General features: G+C 38.5%; 1 protein-coding gene across 2 annotated transcripts in view; it reads left to right on the top strand.

The window, feature by feature from the left end:
• Cdc123 (cell division cycle 123) overlaps positions 1 to 16818 on the top strand; it is a 58079-nt gene extending 41261 nt beyond the window's left edge. For both annotated transcript variants that reach the window (XM_005398078.2, XM_005398079.2), the window contains 6 exons: positions 3004 to 3079; positions 4675 to 4797; positions 5609 to 5637; positions 12609 to 12737; positions 15801 to 15938; positions 16535 to 16818. In XM_005398078.2, coding sequence (XP_005398135.1) covers positions 3004 to 3079; positions 4675 to 4797; positions 5609 to 5637; positions 12609 to 12737; positions 15801 to 15938; positions 16535 to 16561 — 522 coding nt within the window. In that variant the 3' untranslated portion in view covers positions 16562 to 16818. The remainder of the gene's footprint in view (positions 1 to 3003; positions 3080 to 4674; positions 4798 to 5608; positions 5638 to 12608; positions 12738 to 15800; positions 15939 to 16534) is intronic.
• The last annotated feature ends 9773 nt before the right edge of the window (positions 16819 to 26591 follow it).

Consider the following 26591-nt stretch of genomic DNA (forward strand, 5'->3'; position numbering starts at 1 on the left):
CTGGCAAGCGCAAGGTCGTGAGTTCGGTTCCCAGTACCGGAGAAAAACCAAAAAAAAAAAAAATATATATAAAAATAAAAAAAATCTTTGTTTGCTTCTAGACACTTTTGTATATACACATGCTTTCTAAATTCATCTGTTGGAGAAGATGTAGCTTAGTAGTGGAGCACTTGCCTAGCATGCATGAGGCCCCTAGGTTCCATCCCCCGCATCATACATACACACACACACACACAAGTTGTCTACTGACTGACTATGCTAAGTAGTTTTTAGTGTGGTTAATATATATTGGAATATCTCCTATGATTATCTAGTATATGTGACACTTAATTTACTATTCCAGGACACCAAATAATTACTAGATCTTAGAGCAGTTATAACTGAAATATTTATGTACCATTTGTGGTTTTTTTTTTTTTCTCTTAATTCTGTAGTATAAGCATTTTCCAGTATCATTATATAGTGTTTTACAGCATCATTTATACCTATATAATATATCCATATTTCTGGTCTTACTGAATAAACGTCTATCTATGAAGTACCTGCTATATCTTATTTATTCTGGAAATGCTGGAGATTGTAAACCTTCCCTTGAAGCTTAATCTTTACTAAAATGTCATCATTTACCTCCAAGATTTATGTGTCAGGGAGTTGCTCTTTTATTACTTTTTTGGAAGTATACTATCATCATGGTGGTGCATAAAATGTAAAACTAGTTTTAAATCTGCTAAAGTGATGTTTAAATAATTACAGTGAAAAATGTTGCAACCAGAACCCTGTGTATATTTTAAAAATACATCCACATGTGATATCCTTACATATTTATAAAATATCTGGACAGATAGACAAGAAATTGACAGCACTCACTCATTGGCTCTAAGGAAGAAGACAAGAGGCCCGTTGAAAAAGAGACTCACCTTTTCCTTTTGTGTTTTTAAAAAAGTAACTGATACACTGTATATGATACACTGTATATAAAAATTATTTTTATGAAGATTGTGCATATTTCCCAAAAATTAGTGAGCTACAGTTGGTTTTATTTTATTGCTAAATAAAAGTTATTTTAGCCGTTTTATACACACACACCCTCATTACCTTTTTAGTACATAAGAACTATGTGATATTTTAGTTTCGGGTTCTTCATTTAATTATTTGTTTTCAGATTTTAAATTATTAAATTTAATTTTAAAATATGACATGTACAGGACTTAACCAAGAACTCACAATAATGAAAAATGTAATCGGTGCATTTTACATTTCTAGGACACAATTTTTAAAGTTTCCTTCTGATAAAACTTACTACCAAAACTTTAAAAGCAGAAGAAAATATAGGGAATGTATTACCCACGTAGATCCTCAGTATTAATACTTTGGTCTTAAATTTCCCTTTCATGATTGTGTATGTATGTGTACATTATAAATACTTTGCATACCATTTTAAAGCTTTTTAAAAATTATGATGTGAGCATTTTCCTGGGTTATTCTTTTTAATATAAATTTTACTGGCCGCTTTTCTTATATATTTACTATTTTACTTAAACATTATTTGCCTGCTGTGTCTTACATACTTGGATGGGTTACAGAGGGTCAATAAAACCCGGTTCCTGCCCTTAGGTTGCTTACAAATTAGTAGGGAAGAGAGACATATATCAGATTGTCATTCTACTGTATAACAGGAGATGAGTTATGGACAAAGGCAGTGTGAAGGGCTGGGGATGTAGAGATCTGTGACTCTTGCCTAGCAAATGTAAGGCTCTGGGTTCAATTCTTGAGTACTAAAGGAAAGGAAGCAGTAAGAGAAGATATTGAGCCCTCCCCCAAAGATATTCAGGGAATGGTGCCTAGAGTAATTCAAGGTCCATCTCCCAGATTCAGGGCAGAGAAGCATGTTTGGGATGAAGGAAGGTAGGATTGCTGGCCGCTTATTATCGGCTAATGCTACCAAAGAGTGGGACTCCTTGGGCTGGGCATGGAAGAGCACGGCAGCAAGATTGCCGTTCTGAGACTAAGCTGGGCAATTTAGTGAGGCAAGAAAAATATTTGTGTGTTTGTTTTTTTGAGACAGGGTCTAGCTTCATAGTTCAGGCTGGCCTTGAACTCATTGTGTAGACCAGGCTGGTCTCAGATTCTCAGCGATCCTCCTGCTTCAGCCTCCCAAGTACTGGGATTATAGGCATGGACCACCACACCCAGTTTCTGTCTGAAAATTTTAAAAATAAAATAGAACCAGAGGTGCTGGGGATATACCTCATTGTTGCCTGGGATCAATCCCCTATCCTGGAGAAAAAAAGGAATAAGACTGATTAACTACAAAGACAAAAATAGAAGAATACATTTGTCAAGTGTACTTTCCCTAAAGTTGTAGCAACTCAATATAGATGAAAGTTTATATATAATAATGTGTTCATTATATTAATAAGACTGATTGTGACCTGATCCCTGGTATAATTAGCTTACTTTAAAATAATATGAAAACCATAGAAGGATTGTATATGATTCTTTGTGATAACTTTAGTAATAATTTTATCAGAATCAGATTACCAAATGGTGCTTAAAGTAGATAACTTTGAATTCATGTGTGTGTTTCCATGGAGCAAATCTAGGGCATGCATACAAGCCACATACTTTACTACAGAGCTATGCTCCCAGCTTTGAAATTATTCTTTTTTATATTCCTAAAGTGCAAAACATGAATGACAAGGCAGCTTACAGCACAATCACGATAAGATTTACTTCGTCATCCTTGGTGTTGTGGACTGTGTTAGAACTCTCAAAATTATATATAAGCAACAAAGGTACATTTTTGCCCTAAAAAATTATAGCACAATTTCCCCTTTTTAATAAAATAATAGATCACAGCTCTGTTTCCTAAGTCTTGTGTTTTATGATGTTACCTTGTTTTGAATCATTTTTAATGACAATCATTAAGAAATAATCTTTGCATGACATTGTCTGTTAGACTTCCTTGCATAGTTATGTTACATTCTTTTCCCTTGTCTGCAGCTTGTTCTCAGAAAATGGTGTGAATTAATTCCTGGGGCGGAATTTCGATGTTTTGTCAAGGAAAACAAGCTTATTGGTGAGTTCTTTTTACACTTGAGGGGCTGGGGGTTTAGCTCAGCGGCACAGCGCCTGCCTGGCAAGCATAAGGTCTTGAGTTCGATTCCTGGTACCAGAAGAAAAACAAAAACAAACAAACAAAAAAATACACTCAAAAGTAGTCTTTAAAAGAAGACAGCAACAGTACTATGGCCATAAATAGCAAGATTTCATTCTTTTTTATGGATGAAAAATATTCCATTGTATAAATATACAAATTTGATCATTAGACGTTGTATATATCTCAAAATATCATACTGTATGCAAATAATGTACAGTTATTATGTGTCAATTTAAAATAAAGCCAAAGAAGACAAGCTTTTGATGGATAACAACTTCTAGTAGTTGGATAGGGTTATCCATTAGTTTTCATCTGAAGTGCCACCTCCACCCAGTTGGCATGAACTCTGAAATGTTAATGTTGATAAGCATCCTGAGCCATGGTCACTTCCCACAGAAAAAGGTAGTTTTGTGAATTAATCACATCTGCCTGGCCTCAAGGGATGACAGTGATGGTTATTGCCACCCCTATATAATGTTACGTGCTTTTTGTTTGAAACTTTGCAAGTATTATTTGCAACTACTTGCTGTAAGCAGCATAAAAAGCCAAACTTTTGAACCTTTATTTCTATTGTTAGGATACTGTTTACGTTTCTAGCAAGAGAAAGTATGTGGAAAGATGAGTAAAGCTCTCTGTCACCTGTTTTCTTTCCTCTTGTGTTACTATTCTGTTGGCTATGGTTCATATAAGTTAAATATTGAAGTTAATTTGTTCTTAAATTTTTGTCTTTGCATGTTTTCTGTAAAGTAAAACTTACCATTGATCAAGAAAAGTGTAATTTGAATAGAATCCACAATATTCATTGGATGTGATATTGACATTTGTTAACAATTAAAAGAAACTTGGGGCATTTGAATTAATCTGAATTATTCATATCATTAGATATTCCTAAAAAAAAATACTGCTGTCTGTGCTAAAGAAGGGAGTTACACTGGCACATGAGTAAAGAGGCCCTGTTTCAGACCAGAGGTCTTTACTCTAAAAATCAGACATATTTTGGGAATTCATTCAGTACTTCCTTGGGGCTGGGGATTTAGCTCAGCAGCAAAAGTGCCTGCCTGGCAAGCGCAAGGTCGTGAGTTCGGTTCCTGGTACCAGAGAAAAATCAAAAAAAAAAAAAAAGAAATTACATTCAGTACTTCCTTAAGTACATTTGAGTAATGGCAGCAAATCACCTTGAAAAAATGTTTACTTCTCCATCATTTGAAAGATCAGACTTGTGAAGGCAGAGTTACGTGTATAAGCAAGAAAAACAGCTTCTGTGAAGCTTTTTATGGCCAAATTCTTCTCATTGTGCTAAACAAAAAGGAACTTTCTAAAAGTAAGAATGCATAGTAACGTGGAACTGTAGGATTCATCTATCCATATAATCTTTACAAGTGAGTAATTTATAATGTAGTATTCATCTGATTAATCTTCTGACCAACTTTAATGGTTTTCTTAAAAGTTTGCATCAATATGAATTTTTTAAAGAACATTGTATAATAATACAATATAAAATACTTTCTTACCAGGCATTTCTCAGAGGGACTACACACAATACTATGATCACATTTGTAAACAAAAGGAAGAAATTTGCAGATGCATACAAGACTTTTTCAAGAAGCATATACAGTATAAATTCTTAGATGAAGACTGTAAGTATTCCTATTGACACATTATAGTGAAATTATCAAGGTGCGTAATTTAAGTACTGGATTTGAAGTGTTGTGTTACTAGTTGATATTGCTGATGGTTTGCGTATTAATTTCACCTTACTAATTAGAATCCATTCTTAATGCTGAGGCAGTTCTCTGTCCTGTCATTCTAGATGTTTGTATATTTTACAGAGTCCATCTAGAGAACAGAGTGTGCCTCTTTCTAGCGCCTATGTTTAAATGATGAGGACAGTTACAAAGTAAGCCTTTGAAGGTGTTTTTAAGAATTAAAAGTATACGGTATATAAGAGAATTTTCATACGTCTTAAAATTATATCTGTTGTGATTTACTTTTTTCCTATTTGCCAAGACTATGTTCTTTGAAAAATTTGATTTTTAAAATGCGAAGCATGCCGTCACCATAATTAGATTTTATGCTTTAATATTACAGATTTTACTCATTTCATTCCCCAAGTAAGTGACAGTTGCTGCTTTCATGAGTACGTTCCTCCATGACAGCATCTTTCATTCCAGTGCAGCTGGTTTTTCTGGTGAATTGGATGAGATAATGTTGGTGGTTTGTTTGAATTTTTAGATACAAGGGAATATTATAGTTAGGGATAGAGAAAAAACAAAATTACATTTGAAAAATCAGTGCAAGGTACATTTTTATGTTTGAAGTTTTTGAGACTTAGAAGCATTAACTACTCAAATATTCTGCTGTGTTTAATAATAAAATATACTTCATTGTTCAAAATTTGTATCATGAAAATATTAGTTCACTAGTAACTGAGTTTTTTCTCCTTTACAGTCGTATTTGATATATACAGAGACAGTAGGGTAAGTGAAAGCTGTATTTGATATGCTCTAAAATCAGGGCAGCCCTTGCAAGCACAGTACACAGCCATTGTATGTAAGAGTCCACTGCTTAAGGGGCTGGGGATTTAGCTCAGCGGCAAAGCACCTGCCTGGCAAGTGCAAGGTCATGAGTTCGGTTCCCGGTACCGGAGAAAAACCAAAACCAAAAAAAAAAAAAAAAGAGTCCACTGCTTAAAAAAGAAGTTCCCAAACCATCTAAAGTTTGTGAAATTCACAGTGGCCAAGAATCTCACCTTAAAGTGTACCTAACATTGGAGATATGTCAAAATAACGATGTGCCACAGGTTTGGGGATTATTAATGATGCCAGCGGGTAAATGGCCTCTCCACTCTTCTTCACACCTTTATCAGAGGTCGAGGCCCATTTCACATAGTCCTTTTGCACACAGGAATGACCAGGAATCTGGTATTTCCACAATTATTTTTAGTCAACCAAAAGATTCTTAGCATAATTTGAATCACTTTTTTCTTGACACTAACAGAGGGTTAGTTTACATTTATTTTTTCCTTAATTTAATTTTTAATTTTAAAAAGTGCATATTTATGGGGCACCTTGTGATGTTTCAGTTTGTATGTACATTGTATAATGTTTACATCAGGGTAACCATATCTCCTGAAATTTATTAATTCCTTATGGTGAAAACAAAAAGCCTTTCTTCTAGCTCTTTGAAACGTATAGCCCAAGGTCATTTTCTGCAGTCACTCCACTGTTCAGCAGTGTCCTGGAGCTGCTTGCTCCTGCCTGTTGACTTAGTACTCAGGGACCACCTTCCCCATCCCTCTCCCTAGACTCTGGGAACTGTGTTCTACTCTCAACTTAGACCTCACACATAAGAGAGATCATATGATGCTTTTCTTTTTATACCTGGCTTATTTCACTTACCAGTCTGTTCTCTGGCTCCATCTCAGTTACTCTTAAGTGGCAGGGTTTCATTGTTAGGGCTTGCTTTCTCCATTCATCAGCTGATGGACACTTAGGTGGTTTACATTTCTTGGTGACTGCGAGTAGTGCTGTAACAAATATGGGAATGCAGATGTCCCCTGCACATACAGATTTCAGTTCTGTTGGATGTACACCAGGCATGGGATGCTGGATCATATGGTAGTTCTGTTTTTAATTTTTTTTGAAGAACCTCCATACTGTTTTCCATGATAGCTGTACTAATTTCTTTTCCTACCAGCAGTGCGCATGGTTTCCTTGTTCTCCACATCCTCTCTAGCATCTTTTGTATTTCTGTTCACAGCCATTCTGAGTGAGTGAGGTGACAGATATCATCACATCACATCATGGCTTTTATTTACATTTCCCTAATTGTGATGTTGAGTTTTTTTTAGGTATCTGTCAGCTGTTTGTATGTCTTCTGTTGAAAAATGTTTAGCGTTCTTTAAGTCTTAGAAGTGATAAAATTTCTGTAATGAAAAAGAAAACAAAAAGCCAAGACATACAATCTTCTTGAAGAACTTTAGGTTGCTGAATGCTGTCCTATGATTACTACTCTCTGATTGAACTGTTAAGATAACAGATGTGCTTTCCAATGTGCTACCCATACACATGCTCATCAGCCTTACAGAATGCTGCCTGCGATACCTTTTGAGTCACTTTTCAAACAAAAGGACATGGCCCAGAGCAACATTAACTGTTTATTAAATCAAAAGACATCACTATGTTTTCAGTTTTCTGTCTTGCAGGATGATGGTTGTAAGATGAGATTAGACAAAGAGGAATGAAACTTGGCAAAGTTTCAGCTGTGTGGAAACAAACCACAGAGAAGGATAGGAAGCTGGTAGGATGAAATGGACAGATCAGCTTACTAGTCAGAGTACTCAGCGTCTACTCTCTCAAATCACTCACACAGCCAGCATTTATTGAGAGTCTTTAAGGGGCCAGCCACTGTGCTGCTACAGGAAGCTTCAGACAGGACCTAGGACGTTGAAGGAGTTTGTATGTAAGTGAGGCAGGCAGTATCAAGGCAGTCAGTGAGACACAACGCCACGCCACTGTCTTGAATGTGCCCATCTCTCAGAGCGGTTTTATTTTCATTTAGTTCAATATTACTGGAGATTATTAATGGAACGGGTGGGTATATGACCCCCTTCCATCCTGTGAGATGCTTATCTGACCACACTGTTCTGTAGCTGAGGCAATTGTTTTATGTATTAGCAGTTGAAACGTTTTGAAACGGCAGTTGAAACAGCATTTGCTAAGATGTGTCAGTATATCCCTGGAACATAACTAGTCTACTGTAATTCAGTAGGGCTGACAGGTAGATGCAGACATTTAACTTGTAAAGTAAAAGTTAAAGAATGTTAGACATGCACATAGTAATTACTGATATATAATCTTGTAGAATTGAAACTAGTTACATTTTTACAAGTGAGAAATATGCCAGTATAAACATCCTGACAGTTTCTGTTAACAGATTTAAACCATATTGAAAAACTCATTTGCATTTACTCAGTGGCACTTACATGAGTTTTTAGACATTTTCTTGAATATATTATTTTTCGGCTATTCATGTAGAAAGCTCTTTCTTCTTTTATATGTGGTCTCTTACCTTAACTGTAGCTGAGTTATGCTTAGACTTGGCAGCACACATACCTGCTTTCTTACTGAGGCCAGGCAAGCTGACTCTGTTGATGGCTTACGCGTCTGAATGGGCCGCACATTCAGTGATCCAGGCTGTACAATTGGAAGCTACATTTTAAGAAGCTACTTAAATGATAACACACAACTAGAATTTAGGATGACTTTCCTAGATTCTTCAACGTTTACCCTGCTCCCCTTATGTATTCCTCTCAGTTGTGACTGTTGTTACTACTTGTTAATTTGATTCCTTTTTTGTACTGAATATATCTGATCCTGATTGTGGCATTATTCAAATTGGTTTTGCAACTTGGCGTTTTCTTTGTAAATGTTCCATGTGTGATTGAAAGTCCACTTTCTGATGTTTGAAGCATTGCATAGGTGTCTTTACATTAACCTTGTTAACAATGTTAAAATCTCCTATATCAGATAGATGAATGATGTTTGAAGTTTCCTTCAAAATAATACACATTCAGGGAAGTAGATGGGAAAGTGGATGGAACAAGACTGGCCACAAATTGATAACTGTTGGACTGAGTGGGAAAAAAGGGGTTCTTTATACTATTTGTCTACTCTTGAATATGTTTAGACTTTCCACACCCGCCTGTAATCGTTCTGTTTTTCATTTGTTTTCTGTTTTATACTGCTGGAAACTGAACAGGGCTCAAAGATGCCGGCCACACACTTTAACTTTTCCAACTTTAAAACCCGTGAAAAAAAGCTGTCTTTCCTAATTTTCTGTCTACCTGAGTTATTGGTTACTGAACAAGCTATGTTAAAATCTCTTGCTTTCTGGTTTTGTTGGCTTTTGTATAATGTGAATGAGGTAATATTCTTGGAAAATGCTGGTAAAGAGGGTTTCATTTTTTGAGTGAATTCTCATCATAGGCAAGGACCATTTCAGTTCCTAATAATAGTATTGTATGTTTTACATTAAAGCGTATTTTATCAAAATTACTATTACTACAGGTTTTCTTTTGGCTTAGAATTTGTCTTTACCCATCTTTTTATTTTTAGCTGTTGTGTTTTAAGTGTGTACATGTATCTTATAAATAGCTTTGTTTGTTTGTTTGAGACAGGGTCTCATTTTTGTAGCCCAGGTTGGCCTTAAACTCTCTATCCTCCTACCTCAGCCTCCCAGACTGGGATTATAAGAGTGTGCCACCATGCCCAGCTATAAATAGCATTTTGCTGGGATTTTTTTTTTTTTAATTTAATCACTAACAATTTCAGGTTTTAACTGGTGAGTTTGGCTTATATTTATTGTATTTGATACTTTTTCCAAAACATTTTGAGTTTTCTACTTCCTTTTATTTGCTTTGCTTTTTTCCCTTTTACTTAGATTTTCGCGCTTGAATTTTCTTACGTCTTTCCATATCTGTCGCCCCATGGTTTTGATGTTGTATTTCTGTTATTTTAGTAGTTATCATTAAATCTTAATGTAAATCTTTAATAAAAGTTAATTTCACTTCCTAGTGCCCTCATAATACAAAGACCTCAAAACACTCTTAATTTCTACCACCCACTCTTGCCTTGGGGTGATTTGTGATGTTTTATTTCCACTTCGATTGTCTACCTCCAGATTAGTCATTATTGCTCATGTTTAGGGTTTCTTTCACCAGTGCTTCATCGCTCTGGCTACTCTCTAGAACTATTGCTTCATGATTTTTTCTGTTTTATTTTTTTAAAAATACAGGACATCTGTATATGTTACAAAGATTAGGCTTTTGTGATTATCTTTTGCCACAAGGAAAATCAAATATACTATTCATTTATTTTATGGCTTCTAAGTTTTATTCATAATTTTAAAAATAAGTCTTTGTGTATTTTTGTCTAGACTTTTTATGATTTCTTATTTTACATTTGAACCTTTGATCTGTTTGCATTTTCCCATTTGTCTATTAAATACTGTTGATCCTGTCTTGCCTTCTTCTAGCTTTTCATTTTGTTGTCCTCATACCCATGTCTATCCTCATACCCATGCCCTTGTACCCAAGACATATTTTTAAAATTATGAATTCTTTTCCTTTCAGGGATTTCCAAGTCCTATGAGCACACTGATGCTCATGCTCAGGCCTGGAAGAAAGCCCTTCCAAAGATTTCCCCAACTCAGTTTAAATTTTTACTTCTTCTGTTAGGTTCCTCTTCCTTTCTGGTACCCGGTGATTTCCTTTTTCTCCTCCTAATACATTTATGGATTTTCATTTAAATTTCACCCAGTTTAGAACAGGAAGCCTTTAAAGTTACCTTAGGAAATAAGAAGTGAAATAAATAACCTTATTCCTGGAGTCTTCAATATATTTTACACTCAACCAAAATAACCTGTTCCTAGGGATGGGCCATTATTACAAGACCTTTGTGCAAGTCAGCGTTTTTGTGATTTTTGTGTTTTAAGACATGGTTTCACTATATACTCCAAGCTGCCTTGAACTTGCTAGTGTAGCCCAGGCTGGTGCCTCAGCCTCCCAAGTACTATAGCTCAGGAAACATTTTCAGCCTCACCTGGCTTTGGGTCTCTTTCGTTCTGCTAGTACCTCATAGTACCCCTTGCACAGTGTCTGGAGCACAGATTTATTTGGGTGGGTAGTCTTTGGTTCACACAAGGAGAATGTGCCTGGCTGCCCTTTGCTTACAAATAGCCTAAAACAAGGTTAATTTCTCAGGATGTCTTCTGCCTGAGTTGTCACAGGAGAAGCATGTTATAACTGCAGAATCCTAAGCTTCATAGTTATGCCTGACTAGTGGGTTGTTGATTGTCTTTTTGTTCTTGTGGTAGAGAATGGCTTCTGAACCATAGGAGAAACTGGCACGTAACACTGGTTGTTTGGCTTGATGTTCAATTTGGTTTGTTCTTTGCAGTGTGGAGTAATTTTAGTTCATAAAGTTCAGTATTCCCCTACTAACATGTACAGCATCTCTCCCATTATATTGAGATAGTTTTACTAGTTATAAAAATTCCAGTAGAAAGGATTTGGAGGTTAGAAAGCTGTCCATTTTCTTACAGTAACATACAGTGCATCAAAGACATCTTCATAACAGTTTCCCAAAGCAGAGCTGCCATCAGACTAGGAAATTGATTGATGGACTGATATTATTTCATCTGCCCAAAAATGTAGAAGTGGGTGCTGAGCTGATTAGTCATAGCAAACACTTCATATGGCGAGAGGAATTTGCAGGATTCCTTGCAAGGGTTGAATAAAATGCAAGTCTTGTGTGACATATGGTGACACTTTTCACAGTGATTCTATGACTAGAGGTTTCTGATGTTTAAAGCAAGTTCTAGCAAGATGTCTTATCTTTCCTGAAACTTTGCCTTAACCCAGGTAAGAAATACCAGGTACTAATGATGCTGGCTTAGCAGTCCTTAGGCATGTCCAATTTTACACACACATCTCAGGACATGACAGCTCTACTGTTACAAAAAAAAAATCCACTTATTACTAACAACAAAACAGTATAAATGAGGGCCAGGAGTGTAGCTCAGCAGCATGGCACCTACCTGGCAGGTGCAAAGTCTTGAGCTTGATTCCTGGCTCAAAAAAAATAAAACAAACAGTACAAATGTATGGCTGTATCAGTAAGAAAATGAAGAGGAGCAAAGATAAAAATTTGAAGGAAACATTTGTCTATGTCCCTGTACTCCCCTCCAGCTCTGAGAGCTCAGTGCTGGGCCCATCCTCATTCAGCTGCTCTTGATCCTAACTCAGAGCAAGCTAGCAGGTCAGGATGTTCTTTCCCTGAGGCCAGTGGCTTCTGGAAGGCCCACCAGAGTAGGATTAGGTCAGGATTTCAAAAGTTTTCAGTCATACACGCAAATCAAGTACTACACTGACGTTTAAAGAAAACTAAGCATTTCCAAACTTTTTTCAACCTTTTTTCCTGTGCTTCTTCGAGTGCATACAAGGAAGCATTCCACCTTCAAGGCAGCCCTTTGGGAGGGGCCTAGTGCTGTTAGAGAGCTGCTGGCTTCTTCCTGCAGGTCGTTTTGAGCACCCCTAGAAGCATTTCAGTCCTTTTATTTGTGGCAAGTGAGCTGTTAGAGTGAGGTCACCACTCTGCTGCTTGGATCTTTTCACTTAAAATTCTAGCATATAAGCAGGAGTTGGAAGCTGGCCCTTCCCTGCTGGGTTGCTTCTGTCTCTGCATATACACACCCTTCCCCTTAGATTCAAGTCTGCTTTATTGAACAGGTGGCCCTTTCACACATGGGATTTGAAGGAGCTATAAAGAAATCATAATATGGCTCAGTCTTTCAGGGCAAATAACATCAAGAATAACTTTTTAAGAAAACAGACTGTAGACGGTGCTTTTATTTTATACCTGTTAATTTGTATGTGTCCATATTACAGGGAAAGGTGTGGCTAATTGACTTTAATCCATTTGGTGAAGTCACAGATTCACTGCTGTTCACTTGGGAAGAACTGATATCCGAAAAAAACTTAAAAGGTGATTTTAGTGAAGGAGATGCTCAGGAGCAGGTAAGACATTTTTTTAAAAGATACAAAGAAAACCCTTGTAATACACTGAAAATGGCTTGCTTGCTTGCTTGTTAGACACTGAGTGGTAGTGAGCTGGACCCTGGGGACATGCAGGTGACATGGTACTCACTGGGATTCTTGCCTTGAACTTTTAGGAAATTATAATAGGTCAAGAAAAAGAATGGGTCCTCTGAACTTAGTTCCTAGTTGTTTCCTTTCACTTCTGTCCTGGCCTCCTGGAGCCTGGAGCCCTCGCTGTCTGTTCACTCTGACCAGAGTCCCACTCCCAAGCTCAGATGGTGACCGGAACCTCTCCACGTTCAGGGAGAGTCAAGCAGTTCTGGTTTTCTGCCAAGTCTCCCTGGCCACTTTCTCCTCCACTGTCCACAGAGCCCAGTCCCCAGCTTCTCCACCCTCCTCGGGCCTCCCCCCATCCTGCCCTTCTTCTCAGCAAAGGGCTCCACTCCTGTCACAGGAAAGGGAATCCACAAGTTAGGAGTCACGCAGTGGAGCTGTCCTCACAGCGCGTACCCTTCTGCCCTCTGGTTCTCCGCATCCATCCACTCAGCGACGCATCCCCATGTCTCTCAGACACCTTGTGCTGTTTTTTCATTCTTTTCCCTTTTACCCATCAGGAGTTAGCCATGTTCAGATCTTTTTGAAAAGGACTTTGTTCAGCCATGTTTCTTTACACAGCATCCCTCTCCTTTATCCCATCTTTACAGCCAGATTTTTTTCAAACAAAAATTTTGGGTGTTTTCTATATGTACAGGTAATACATACTTTTTTTGCAGCATTTTTGTTGTTTTGGGTTGTTTTTACAACTCAGGGTGTTCACACTTAGCTGCATCTTCACCTTTTCTCATTTTTTATTTTGAGGTAGGGTGTTGCTAAATTGCCTAGGCAGAGGTTCAACTTGTGATTCTTCTGCCTCAGCCACCCAGAGTGCTGGCCTAATGCCATGCCTGGCCTAATACATGCTTATTTTTAAAGAAAATTCTACAATCACCTAAAATTTTACCATCTTGGGAATCACTGTTTATATTTTGGTATATAACATGCACATACACATACACGTAAACCTTTTTAAATAAATGAGATTATACTGAAATTGTATATCCCCATTTTTTTTGTTGGAATTGAACCTAGGGTCTCACCTGTGCTCAGCAAATGCTCTGCCAGTGAGCTACACCCCAGTCCAAGCTTTTACATCTTTTAAAAATTGGTTACAGTTTTACATAATCATTTTAGAAAACAGGGAGAGAACTAGGAAGAAGCAGGACTTGAAACCCTACCAAGTAGAAATGGCCATGCTTACCACCACAGCTGGTGTTCCTGCGGACCCTTTTTGGTATGAGCACACACACGGGCTGTCATATCAGCAGAGCTCTTTCAACTAGTTTGTTTCTTCTGCTTTCTGGCTGCTGCACTGCCTTCCTTGGGATGTTTTTTCCTTGCCCATCTGTCCCTTATCTCCTCTCATTGTCCCTGTTGCTTGGCCCCTTCTCTAGCCAGGGTCAGTTTTCTGTCCCTCACCCTACACAGCACTTGTTTAAATAGCCCACTGAGATGCGCACCCTGCGTTAGACCATAGATTTCTGAGGACAGAGAAAACGCCTCTCCTACCCACAGTGCATCTGCGGAGTCTAGCACAGTATCAGGCATGCTTAGTGTTTGTCATATTAAAAAACTGAAGGAATTTTCTCCCCCTAGTGTCTTAGAGTAGTGAACCATTAACCCTCAAAGATAGGAACAGCAGTTGTAAGCTATTCACTACAGGTGGGGTGTTATTTTTAAACGTGAGGTACATGGTTATTGGGTACAGATGGTTTGTATAAAGTTATCTCTGTGACCCAAATCTTTTATTTACTTATTGCTTCTAAATATTAAAGGTTTGGGGTTCACAGGGAAAGAGGAACAGGTTCCTGGCTGCTTTCCTACCACTCCCTCTTGCTCCTCTCCTCAGGCTCAGGCCAGAGACCTGGCTTCCCTCCCTTCTACTTGAGACAAAGCCCAGCTTTGCCTCCAGGACTTATATCAGTCCTGCCCACAACACTCTGCTCCCAGGCTCTCACATGGCTGTTTTCATCACCTCAGTTCTCAGCCCAGCAGTCCCCTTCTTAGCAGGATCCCATGTGACCACCCCTCTAGAGTCGTGCACACTGTCATCCTATTAGTATATCACCCTGGTTCTGTTTGCTTAACACTTTTTAGTTCCCAAAATGGTCTTGGTAATTTGGTTGCTTGCTTATTGGCTGTGTCCCAGTCTCACTTGCCAGTTTACATCCCACAGCCAGAAAGAGATCTAGCACAAAGCAGATGTGGTGTGACTTTTGGCCACATAACTAGCTTGTTATAAGATAAGACCAGCTTTCCAGGGCTCCACACTCCTCATCCATTCAGGTCCGCAATTTGCCTTCCTTTGCTGGACACCAGCAGTCATCTCCTAGGTGTCTGCCCCAGAAAGTCCAAGCCCTAGGATCTCTGTCTCTGAAATTCTTTTTGACAAAAGGCAACATGTAAATATTATATGCAAGACTCAAAGCCAGTAAGTACATCAAAGAATGAATGTGAAGACTTATTAAACATGAATCTGAACTTTGCAGTTGGCTTGGATGTAGGTGATGAGAGAGATACACGGATGACTTAAGTACAGAAGTAGAGGATTCAGAGCACTTATTTGTCCTCACTATTAGGTATTTTCTAGGACCGCTTCCCAGCTGTGCTTCTGTAGTAGCGGTCTGGCTTTTGAGACTGCCTGTGGCCTAGATGACTGAGCCTGGGTCCACTCAGTATTCGGCGCTGGCATAACTTGCATACTGGGGTTCAATGATAAACCCAGCTCTCCACAAGACACTTCCCAAATGCTTCGGGCTTATTTCCTAGTGAACATGTAGAATCATTTTTAAATATTGGTGCCCTCTTTTACTTGAGGATCTTATTTTCCTCCTTTTCTAGTACAGAAGAGAACATGGTATTGAGGTTGTTATGCTAGGATATTTTTTTAGTTTGAAGAGCAGACCTAAAAGAAACTATAGACTTTGCTGTTTTCCTTATGTAAAGGACTCTCCAGATTTCCGTTGCACGAACAGTGAGGTTACGGTACAACCCAGCCCCTATCTGAGCTACCGGCTGCCCAAGGACTTTGTGGACCTGTCCACCGGGGAAGATGCTCACAAGCTCATCGATTTTCTTAAGCTGGTAAATATATACATACGTTTAGAAAGCTAGTTGTCTCCTCCAATTGGTTTTCCAGTGGGCTTTCTAATATTTCATTTTAGCCCTGTGCCATCTAGATTTATTTGATGGTAATGGATTAAAGAGTCAGGAGTAACTGAGTTGGGTCATTTTATAAGAAAACATGAAATGTGAACTGAAGGAGTAATTTATTGATTAGAGTAATAGAAAATGTTGTTATGAAGTATATGCTTTTTGAAACATTTTCTTTATCCTGACTTCAAAGAAAGTCTGTATATTGTCATAAGGCCATGAGTGCAAATCTTTTTTGGTGACTCTGGGGAAAAGGAATTTTATATTTCTCTGCGTGTTTCTATGTGGCCGTGTTGTGTACCTATGACCAGAAGAGAAAGAAATCCCTGAAGATAATTTGCCCCCAAATCAAAATGTTGTCCCAGCTTAATGAGTTAGTGAAGCCACATTTTCGTTTGATCATTTTAAGCACATCTTTTTCAAGGCCTCTGAATAGTTACCCATGTTGACAGAAACCAGGATCTTGGCTAAGTGGATGTCCCAGTGAGCATATGCTGTTTCAGTGCACTCTTGGTTTCCTTTGACAGAAAAGAAATCAGCAAGAAGATGACTGATCAGAGCACTAGAGTTCAAGAGCAAGTGAAAGAGGCAATCGTGGCTACTTCCAGAGGCTGCTCGGTGGCCACAGTTTGAGTAACCCTGGCAGGGGTGGGGTGGGGAGGGCAATGTGGAAATCTGCAGCTTTTTATATCATGTATATTCACCTGGAGAGAGTAGAGGGGCTTTGCTACTTGTAAAAATAGGATAATAAACAGATCTTAAAAATAGGAACCCATACTGTTCTGAGAATAAAATAACTTTCTATGAAATACCTTGCTCTTCTGACTCAGTTAAGATTTGTGTAGATTTCTTGTGATGCTACTTTTATACCTATCAAGTAGATGGGAAAATTTATATTTGCAATACAGAGATAGTCTTTCTTAATCATTACTTTTCTTTAAAAAAATAAAATAAACCTTAGGCCAGCTGTAATGGTGTACCCTTGTAATCCTAACTCTCTGGAAGGCTGAGGCAAGACAATCACAAGTTCCAGCCAGCCTGGGCAACTTAATAAGATTTAGCAAGTACATGAGAGTATTGCTCGGTAGAAAGGCCCTAAGTTCAGACTTCAATAACACACAAAAAATAAAGAACATTATACTACAATAGGAAATATTTTCCTTACCTTAGGTACATCCATGTGATTCCCTTTTCAGTTCAGTTTCAGTTTGGATATAGCTACAGGGAGAGAGACTTCCCCAAGGGTAATTGTTCCTTCTGCAGTTGTGACTTACTCCTTTTGGGTGTGGTGGCAAGGGAAAACACTTTTCTCTGCAGTTGGAAAATAACTTGTTTTAGAACATGTCGTCTAAGTCCCTTCACTCCATGGGTTGCTCAGGAGACTTGTTGGCCATTGTTAAGTAAAGAACCTCTATTTCTGCACATTTTGGGGGTGGGGTACTGGGAATTGGACTTGGGACCTCACACCTGCCAGGCAGGTAGTGCGCCGCTGAGCTAGATCTCCAGCCCAGAACCTCTTTCTGGTCAGCCTGAAGACCCACATAATTTTCCATGTGAAAAGCGGGTTTAGCCTCAGTCCGTCCATGCCTGGAATCTCAAACCCTTGCCCTGTGGCTCTTGGTAGGTGGTGTTCTCTGCACTGAGCCTGGTTATGCAAGGCACATCTCCCTGCTCTGCTTGCAGGGGCCCTACACTAGACCTCAACTGAGGCCACTCTGGACCGTGGCTGCCTTTATTCTCTTTAAAATGAATTGTTTAGGATGTGACATTCATCTTAGATGAAGGCAGGCCATCCGAAATATGTTGTAAGCATTTGTTCAAAATTTTATACATGGTGACATAGACTGCTGCCAACTTCTCATCCTTTTAAAAGTAAATATATCTGTTGGTGATTTTTTTCCTTTAATGAAAATATTACATACTCACTGTAAAAAAAAAAAAGAGAAGGTACAGATGAGCAAAAACAAAAACTCCCTAGTTCCATTCTCAGTTAACCAGTATATACAACTCAATGTCTGTTCTTCCTGTTCTCCTTTAGGATAGCTATTGATTTATATAGTTCTGTAAAGTTTTATTTATGCATTCTTATTTAAAATTTTTTATAAAAGAATAGAGGGCTGGGCATAGTGGCATACGCCTGTATTCCCAGCACTCGGAGGCTGTGGCAGGAGGATCATCGAGAGTTCAAGAGCAGCTTGGACTACAGAGTGAGCACAAGGCCAGCCTGAACTGCATAGCGAGACCCTGTCACAAAAAGTAAAAAGAACAGAGACTTCTCACATTGTCAAAGAACGATGGAATTTCTTAGTGTATTATACCTTCCTTAATATATATATTAATAAAACATTAAAGATGTAGTTATAATTTGGCCTTTTAAAAAATACATTGCAGGGCTGGGGATTTAGCTCACTGGCAAAGCGCCTGCCTGGCAAGCGCAAGGTTGTGAGTTCGGTTCCCGGTACCGGAGAAAAACAAAAAAACAAACAAACAAACAAAAAAAATACATTGTAATTTAGGGGGAAGTAGAGTCCCTTTTTCAAAAGAGGCACCATATTAGTAATTGTTCTTCAGTGCCCTGCATGATGGTAAGGACGATGCTATCGAGATGTGCAACTTGAAGAGGGCTCACTCTGCACTGTGAACGGGGAGTTTCCCAGCTGGGTCTTATGCTGTCAGAGAATGTTATACTTGCTACAGGATTCTTTCTCAATGTACAAGAACACATGCTGCCTATAGGAAGCTGTAGAGAAAGTAGAGCAGTTTCCTCTCTCTGTACATTTAAGACAAATTATATATAATGAAAGCTACAGGGCTTTTTTGGTTATCTCAGGCTATAGGTTTTATGCTTGATCTATGGAAATCAAATGCTTTTTGTAAACCAACTATTTGAAATAGGTATGCTTTGAAATATTTAGGTTTTTTTTTTTTTAAACTACTCATGGCTGTCTACTAACCCATGATCAAAGGAATTTATATCATGAGTTAATTCAAGTTTAGCTCTGGAAGCTGGCTTTGTCAAGATGTTACTTTACCAGTTTAAGAAAATGCAAATACACTCAATGTGGGGAAAAATGCTTGCCCACTGTTCCTCAGGCAAAGGATTACTATAAAGAAAATGTAGGGAACTCAAAAACAATCTGATCTCCCAAATTTAAAGACCCATTCCAAAAATGGGCATCTGGGCTGGGAATCACGCCTGCCTAGCAAGCACGAGATCCTGGGTTCAGTTCCTGGAACCAAAAACTGAGCTAAAAATGGGCATCTGAGATGAAACACACTTCTTAGATGAAAAAGCACAAACAGCAAATAAATACATGGAAGAATGTTCAACAGCACTGGTCATTCAAGAGAGGCAAATTAAAACAACACTGAGATTCCATCTCACCCAAGAAAGAATGGCTATCTCAAGAAATCAATCAAAAACAGATGCTAGAGGGGCTGTGGGGAAAACAGAACCCTTCTCCACTGCTGATGGGAATGTATACTGCTACAACCACTGTGGAAATCAGTGTGGAGTTTCCTCAAAAAACTAGGATTGAAGGTCCCATTTGACCTAGCTATTCCCCTGCTGGATATCTTCCCTGAAAAATTAAAAACATCATACCATGGCGATATATGTACACTCATGTTTATAGCAGCACAGTTTATAATAGCCAGATCTTGGAAACAACCCAAATGCTCATCAGCCAAGGAATGGTTAAAAAAGATAGGGTCTTTTTGTACAACAGTGTGCTACTCAGCCATAAAGAAGGATAAACTGGAGACTTTTATAGGTAAATGTATGCCACTTGAGACCATACTCATAAGTGAAATAAACCACATACACATGTGCAAACATTGTATTGTCTCCCTAGTGTGAGAAGCAGAAAGAGTAAGTAAGATCTAAAATGTACAATAGCTGTTGTAAAATGGGAAGAAACTGTTGAACAGGAAAGAGAAATTGGGATGGGGGAAAGGAGAAAAGGAAGGGAAAAGCAAAAAATAAATATGTATATATATATGTATATATACATATATATATACGACAGTTGTACTACAAATTTAGTTCATTGAAAAATGTTTGTGCTAATATTGTTTGGACAATTAAATCCCTATATCTTGTACTCAGTAACTAAAGAACAGTACACCATATATTGTCCATTGTTACCCTCCTGTTACCTTGTTTTGAAATTTTGCTTTTTTCTCTTTAAAATAAAAAAATGCAAATGTATTTTATACCAATGGAACACGTTCAGATTGTATACAATAAAAAGACCCAAGCAAAAGTTCTGTGCTTTCTTTTTTTTGGTACCAGTATTCAAACTCATGACCTTGCTCTTGCCAGGCTGCTATGCTGAGCTATATCCCCAACCTCTAAACAAAAGTTGACAGGTACTAAATAGTTCAATTCTTGATACGCAACTCATTAAATTTTTATTTTTTGGAAGAAATAATAACATTCAACTCCACTTTTTAAAATGAGACTTTTGTACATCATTTTCTTACATAGTTTGATTGATAATCCTTTTAATATTAAATATAGGCTAATATGCAGTAATAGTCTCCTAAATTCCAGTATCATTTTGCTTACCAAAAGATTAGTTTGAGTCTATTCTTTTGGCACTATCTGTTCTTTCTTTGAGGTGTCAAGTCCGTGCTTGGCCTTTATTCTGAAATCCTGCCTTCTGACATGGTACTTTGTGGCTGGCCTGCGAGGGTGTTCTGTGCACACATGTTCTGTGCAGTGGCAGTGGCATGTGGCATGGGTCTCCTGAAGATGGGAGACTTTGCCAGATGTTCCATTTTTAAAACATCTCACTTTTATTTGCACTTTAAGAATTCATAAATTTTTCTGCTCTGCTATTTCATTCTAGGTGACTGAGAGAATTATATCAACTAACCATATATGAATGCATTTTTTGGCTTCCATTTTTCTTACCTACAAAGTGGTAGGTTAATAATTCTGAGGTCATTTTTTTTAAATGAGATACCCTGGGCAAAGCTTTTGGTACCGTGTGTCTCGATAAGAAGCACCTATCAAATGGTAGGTGTTACCAACATTCTGCTTTGCAGGCTTAGGGCAAGTTCTTTTCAGTAGAATCGAGACATTTTGTAATGGTAAGGACTTCAGAGATTGTTCATCCATTCCCTTCCCTCCTCTTGCCATCCCTCTCTTCCTCTTCTCCTTCTTTTTTAAACAGATAAGAAAACTGCTACCCAGAGTTAAGACTTGTCTAAAACCTTGATTGTGAAATCAGGGCCACACAAGATCTGATGCTTTTCTTTAAGGGTTTCTGATCTAATATTTTTTATAGACAAGTCTTAATCTGGACCAATTATTATTTTAATAATAGAATTTTCCAAAAATTGGTTTTAAAATAGATGTAAATACAAATTCATCACATACATCTGTGTGTGAAGGAATCCAATAAAGATGAGTACAGAGAAAGGAAGAGAAGAAGTAGCTGTCTTTGCACATTTATTTTACCCAGGTGATCTTGAGAAGTGGCTCAGCCCTGTTTAGATGTTTGGAAGCCAGAATTCGTGTTTTACTAAACATTTCTGTTAGTTACATGTTTTTGTAGCTCACAGAGAACAGTTCCACTTGGTATGCAAAGGAAAGAATACTGACAAGGACTGGGTTGTTTGCTCAGTGGTGGAGTACTTGCCTGGGGTGCACACGGCCCTGGTTTCCAGGACTACCAAAAAAAAAAAATAGCAAAATGACAAAATAACCACTCATATAGTGCAGGTGTTTTATGTGTACATATTAAGAGGCTTGAGAAATAGGAATAAAAGACAAGCAAAAAAGTAGTTGAAGATAACAGTATGTAATGTAGCAACTATTGTTAATTCCTATCATTTTGTTTCAAGGTCATGTATCATTTTTGTTGTTTTTGTGTTGTTTTGTTTTTGTCTTCATTAGCGTTGTTTTATTAGGGTTTTTTTCTCTTTAAAATTAAAAAAAAGTAGTTGAGGAAATAGTGGCAAACTCCTAGTTATTGGGCTGGGCAATGAGTCTGGTGTACATTACCCTAAGAAAGAATGTATCCAGATGTGTGGAGGTTTTTAGTGAAAGAAAACCAAAACCAAGCACTTCCAGGAGCAGAAGTGGTACAATGCATGCTTACCATGGCATGAAATCCTGAGTTCAATCCCCACCACCACCAAAAAAAAAGCTTACCTAGAGTGAAAAACTAACAGGAGGAGCGTGATGGCGTGTAAGCTGCTGCAGTGACACATTCACTCAGCAGATAGTCAAAGGTCCAGCACTGGCTGAGGGGTTGTGTGTACTTCTGGACTGGCCTCCCTTCCTTTTCCTCATACTGATAAATAATAGAAATTATTACTAAAGAACAGAGATTGAATGCAGGCTTCTACTCTGATGAGAGTAGGAACTCCCCAGGAGGCAGCACTTAGGCTGAGGCAGAATAAGAAACAGTCCATGAAGAGCAGCATGCCCAGAAGATGGCGGCCCTAGTGGGGAAAGACCCTACTCAGAGAGCGTGGTGGGTGAGCAGAGAAACAGGCAGCCCCTGGCATGCCTGGACATTTTTCCCAATGTCAGATGTTGGGATTCATTGTAAAGTGAAGTAAGAGCTTTAGAGAGCTGAAAAGCAAAGGAGAAACAGTCTGGTTTATGTTTCTGAACTGTTGCTCTGGTTTCTGTTGGAAAGCAGGAGGAGGAGGAGGATGCATAGCAGTGGCACTGGTTGATGGCTTTTGCTACAGTGGTGGCAGTTGAGTCAATAAGAGGGAAGTGACTGGCAATACAGTTGATAGAATGACAGTGTGTAGGTGTCATGGTTTAGGTATGATTCATCCCCACAAAAACTCAGTGCTGGAGTTTCACTGCCAAACGGCAGTATTGAAAGGTGGGGGATTTTTGTCTTTCTCAAGAGACTGGACTCTTTCTCCCAGGAACAGATTAGTTCTTGGAGAGGTTATTACGTACAAATCAGGTCAGCTCCATTGTCTCCTTCTCTTTCTCATGTTCTCTTTGCCCTTCCATTTTCCCACCATGTTATGATGGAGAACAAGATATGGCCACCTGATCTTGAACTTCGAACCCTCAGATCTACGAGCCTAAATAAAGCACTTCTCTTTATAAAAGCTAGTCTCAAGTATTCCATTACAACAGTGGAAATTACACTAAGACATAGGCTACAAAGGAAAAGAAGGAACCAGCACTAATCCCAAGCCTTTTGACTTGAACTGTTGAGTTGAAGGTGATGGCATTTTTCTGAATGGGAGTGACTGAAAGGAACAGTTAGAAAAGGAAATCAAGATTTTGGTCTTAGATATGAAAACTTGAGATTTCAGTGACTTACCCAAAATGAAGATGTCAAGAGACAGTTGAATAAAGTTTTAAAAAATTCTTTGGGCTTTCTTTTCTAGGGAAAAGAAATGGGAGATAAAGCCATGTTAGCATTTAAACATTACCTTCTAAGAAAAGGCCCACAGCTTTGCTGGGGGGATGCAACAACTCGAAGTTGAATAGAATAGTAGGAGTAGATTTCAAAGGCATGGCAGATTGGAAAAAACACCAGAAGACAGCTTTGTGTTCAGTTATTGCAAAGAAATTGAATCAGATAACAAAAAGCTTGTGTTTGTTTTGATAGCACATAGACAGAGATAACAAAATGTTCTTACACATTATGAGTGGTAACTGCCAACTTAAGTAATAATCAGGGAGCAATTCACCAAAGACTAAAGATATATATGTATCTGGGAATAGTCATGCACTGCAGTGGGTATATTCATGGCATAATAAATGTTATGGCTTAGATCTCAAATGTCCCCCAAAAGTCATGTGCTCAGAAGTGGGACCATGAGAGCTCTAACTTTATCAATGAGCTAACCCATTGTTGAGATGATTATTTGGTGGCATCACCGGGGGTGATGGAAACAGGAGGTGGGACCTGGTTGAGGAAAGTGGATCATGGGGCTCCTTATGTGATCCCCAATCCCTTTCTCTCAGGCTCCTTTTCCCTGGCGGCTCCTGGCTGCCATGAATGAGTGGCTTTCCTTCACCACATCTTACCATGATGCATTTACCACACCACAGGCCTAAAAGCAATGGAGCTGCTGACTATGGCCTGAAACCTGAAACCATCAGCCACAGTAAACCCTTCTTTTCCTTTTAAGTTGATATTTTCAGGTATTTTGTCACAGCAACTCAAAGCTGACTGACAGAAACCTAGACACATCAAAGAAGGTGGAAGCAAGTGTTAAAGGTAACACTGAGAATCACATAAACTATTTTGAAATAATAACCTTTGGCCACAAGGATTAGTAACAAGGGAGACACCAGTCCAAGGTTGAGCTGACAGTTGCCAGGCAGATGTTCTCACAGAAGTGTTTTCTGTGCAGTTGTTGTGCAAGGTCACAGTTCTGGCAGGGTCTTTGTGATAGCCACTGTGAGACAGTCATGTATGAAAACCCTTCCTTCATATTTTTCTGTTATTGTGGTTAAGGTTGACATGAGTGACTACATTTTGATTCTGGCAAGTTCCATAATCTTTTACCAGAAGGCTTACTATGGATGTTTAATGTAAATTTATACCATCCTTAATGATTTTTTATGATAAAATACAAATCTCATACAAAAGAACTTAATACTTAGTGATAGAATTACTTTGAGATATCATAATTAATTGTTACTCAGTTGTGTTCAAGCTTCAGTACAAACCAAAGATGACTTGGGTTTTCTGCTTCACAGATTTTCTTGCCTAGTTGAGACTTAAGTTTAATATGTAGAATTCTTTGATGGAATCATCTCACCCTGTATTTATGGACTTTTAATTGAATGAAGAAACTGAATTTCTCCAAATTAAAGATGGCCTGCCACACATGCCCATCCACCTTCAAAAAAAGATCTATGAGAATGTCAGTAGTGATTCTGGAACCAAACGAGCGGCTAGAAAGCCACTACTCATTTATAAGGCATGTGTAAGCACTGGGAAACTGACAGCAACTCCAACTGTCTTATAAGTTCCTTATAGGAACTTCAAAATAAACTATAGTGATTTGTGCTATTTTTGAGAAGGAATGGATTCTTAGAGAATCTGGTGAAAGGCATGAACTTTCCTCAGAATAATTTTATATACAATTTAAGGGGTTCATTGACCCCAGATTAGGAACCCCTGTTTTTTTTTTGTTTTGATCCACTTTGGTGATGGTGTTGAATTGTTTGTTTACTTGTTTTTGTTTTTTCAGTACTAAGGATTGAACGCAGTGCCTTTGTACTGAGCCATATCACCAGCCCTGTTTTTACTTTTTGAGGCATGTTCTTGCTAAGTCTGTAAATTGCCCAGGATGGGCTCCAACATGTGATTCTTCTAGCTCAGACTCCCAGAGTGTTAGGATTACAGGCTTCTGGCTTGAAGCCATGTCAAATAAGATCAGAAGCCCAAGCTTATCCAGTCATAGAATGGAGACATTTTATAATGCATAATGTACAATGTACTTCAGAAAAAAAAACTCCGCACTCTACTCTTAACTATGACTTCTGGATTCCTAGATTCTACAGTTACTATTAACTGCATTCTACATTTCAGTGCCATTTGTATAAATTTACTTACAGTACACCTCTCAGGATAATTTGCCAGCTCACATAAACAAAGTTAATATAAACTGCATTCAAATTCAACCCAAAAAGCACATCTGTGTGAGGGAAATATGTGCACATACACACACGTGTACATAAAAAACACCATTGCCACATGTATGTGTAATGAGGGGTTCATTATAGGGAACCGACGTACACAATCCAGGGGGCTGGCCATGCAGGTTGGAATTCTTTAGGTCAGCAGAGTGAAGAGCAGCAGGAATTTCCTCTCTCAGGAAATCCTCACCCCTGCTGTCAGGATGACCTGCCGTCCTAAAGTTTTAACTGCTAGGGACCTTAGTTACACCTGCCAAGATCTCTCCACAGCTGGACCTTGTTAACATTTGACTGAATAAATGGCGAGTGTAGACAAGTCCACGCACTAGAAGCCACCACCCAAGTGGAGCACAGTGGTGCAAGGCTGCAATCCCCTCACCCAGGTAGGATGAGACGGAAGGATCACAAGCTTGAGACCAGCTGGGGCAGTTTATTTTGCATTTACAGAAGCTGGTTCCAGTGATGGATTGTAGTAGATATTTGTTCAAGTGTATACGCTGTGAGTAAAATAAAAATAATTCAGGTTGTTTTACATTCTCTGGGGTGGATTACAAGTCTACCTCACTACTTTATGCATTACTGTATGGGGGTTTTCTTGTTTCTTTGTGTTTGTGTTTTGTCTAGTTTTTTGTGATGAGGTCTTGCTGTATTGCCCAGGCTATTGTTGAACTTGCCATCCTCCTCCCTCATCCTCCCAAGTAGCTGGGACAGCAGGCCATACCACCTTGAATACCTCGGGTTTTGACTAAAAGTGATACTATACAATTCCATGTCACCTTTCTTTTATCAGACTTGGTTTGGTGTTTTTCTGAAATTCAGATGTCAGTTTTGAAAAGCTTTTCAGTGCCCCAATGCCAGTCTAGTACTGTTTGAAGTCCCTCAGAAGCTCAGATGGGCATCCGAGGCACTGCACAGCACACCCCAGTCTGTTTTGGTGA

This window comes from Chinchilla lanigera, unplaced genomic scaffold, assembly GCF_000276665.1.
Source record: "Chinchilla lanigera isolate Chin_1 unplaced genomic scaffold, ChiLan1.0 scaffold00061, whole genome shotgun sequence".
In the NCBI taxonomy this organism is placed as follows: Eukaryota; Metazoa; Chordata; class Mammalia; order Rodentia; family Chinchillidae; genus Chinchilla; species Chinchilla lanigera.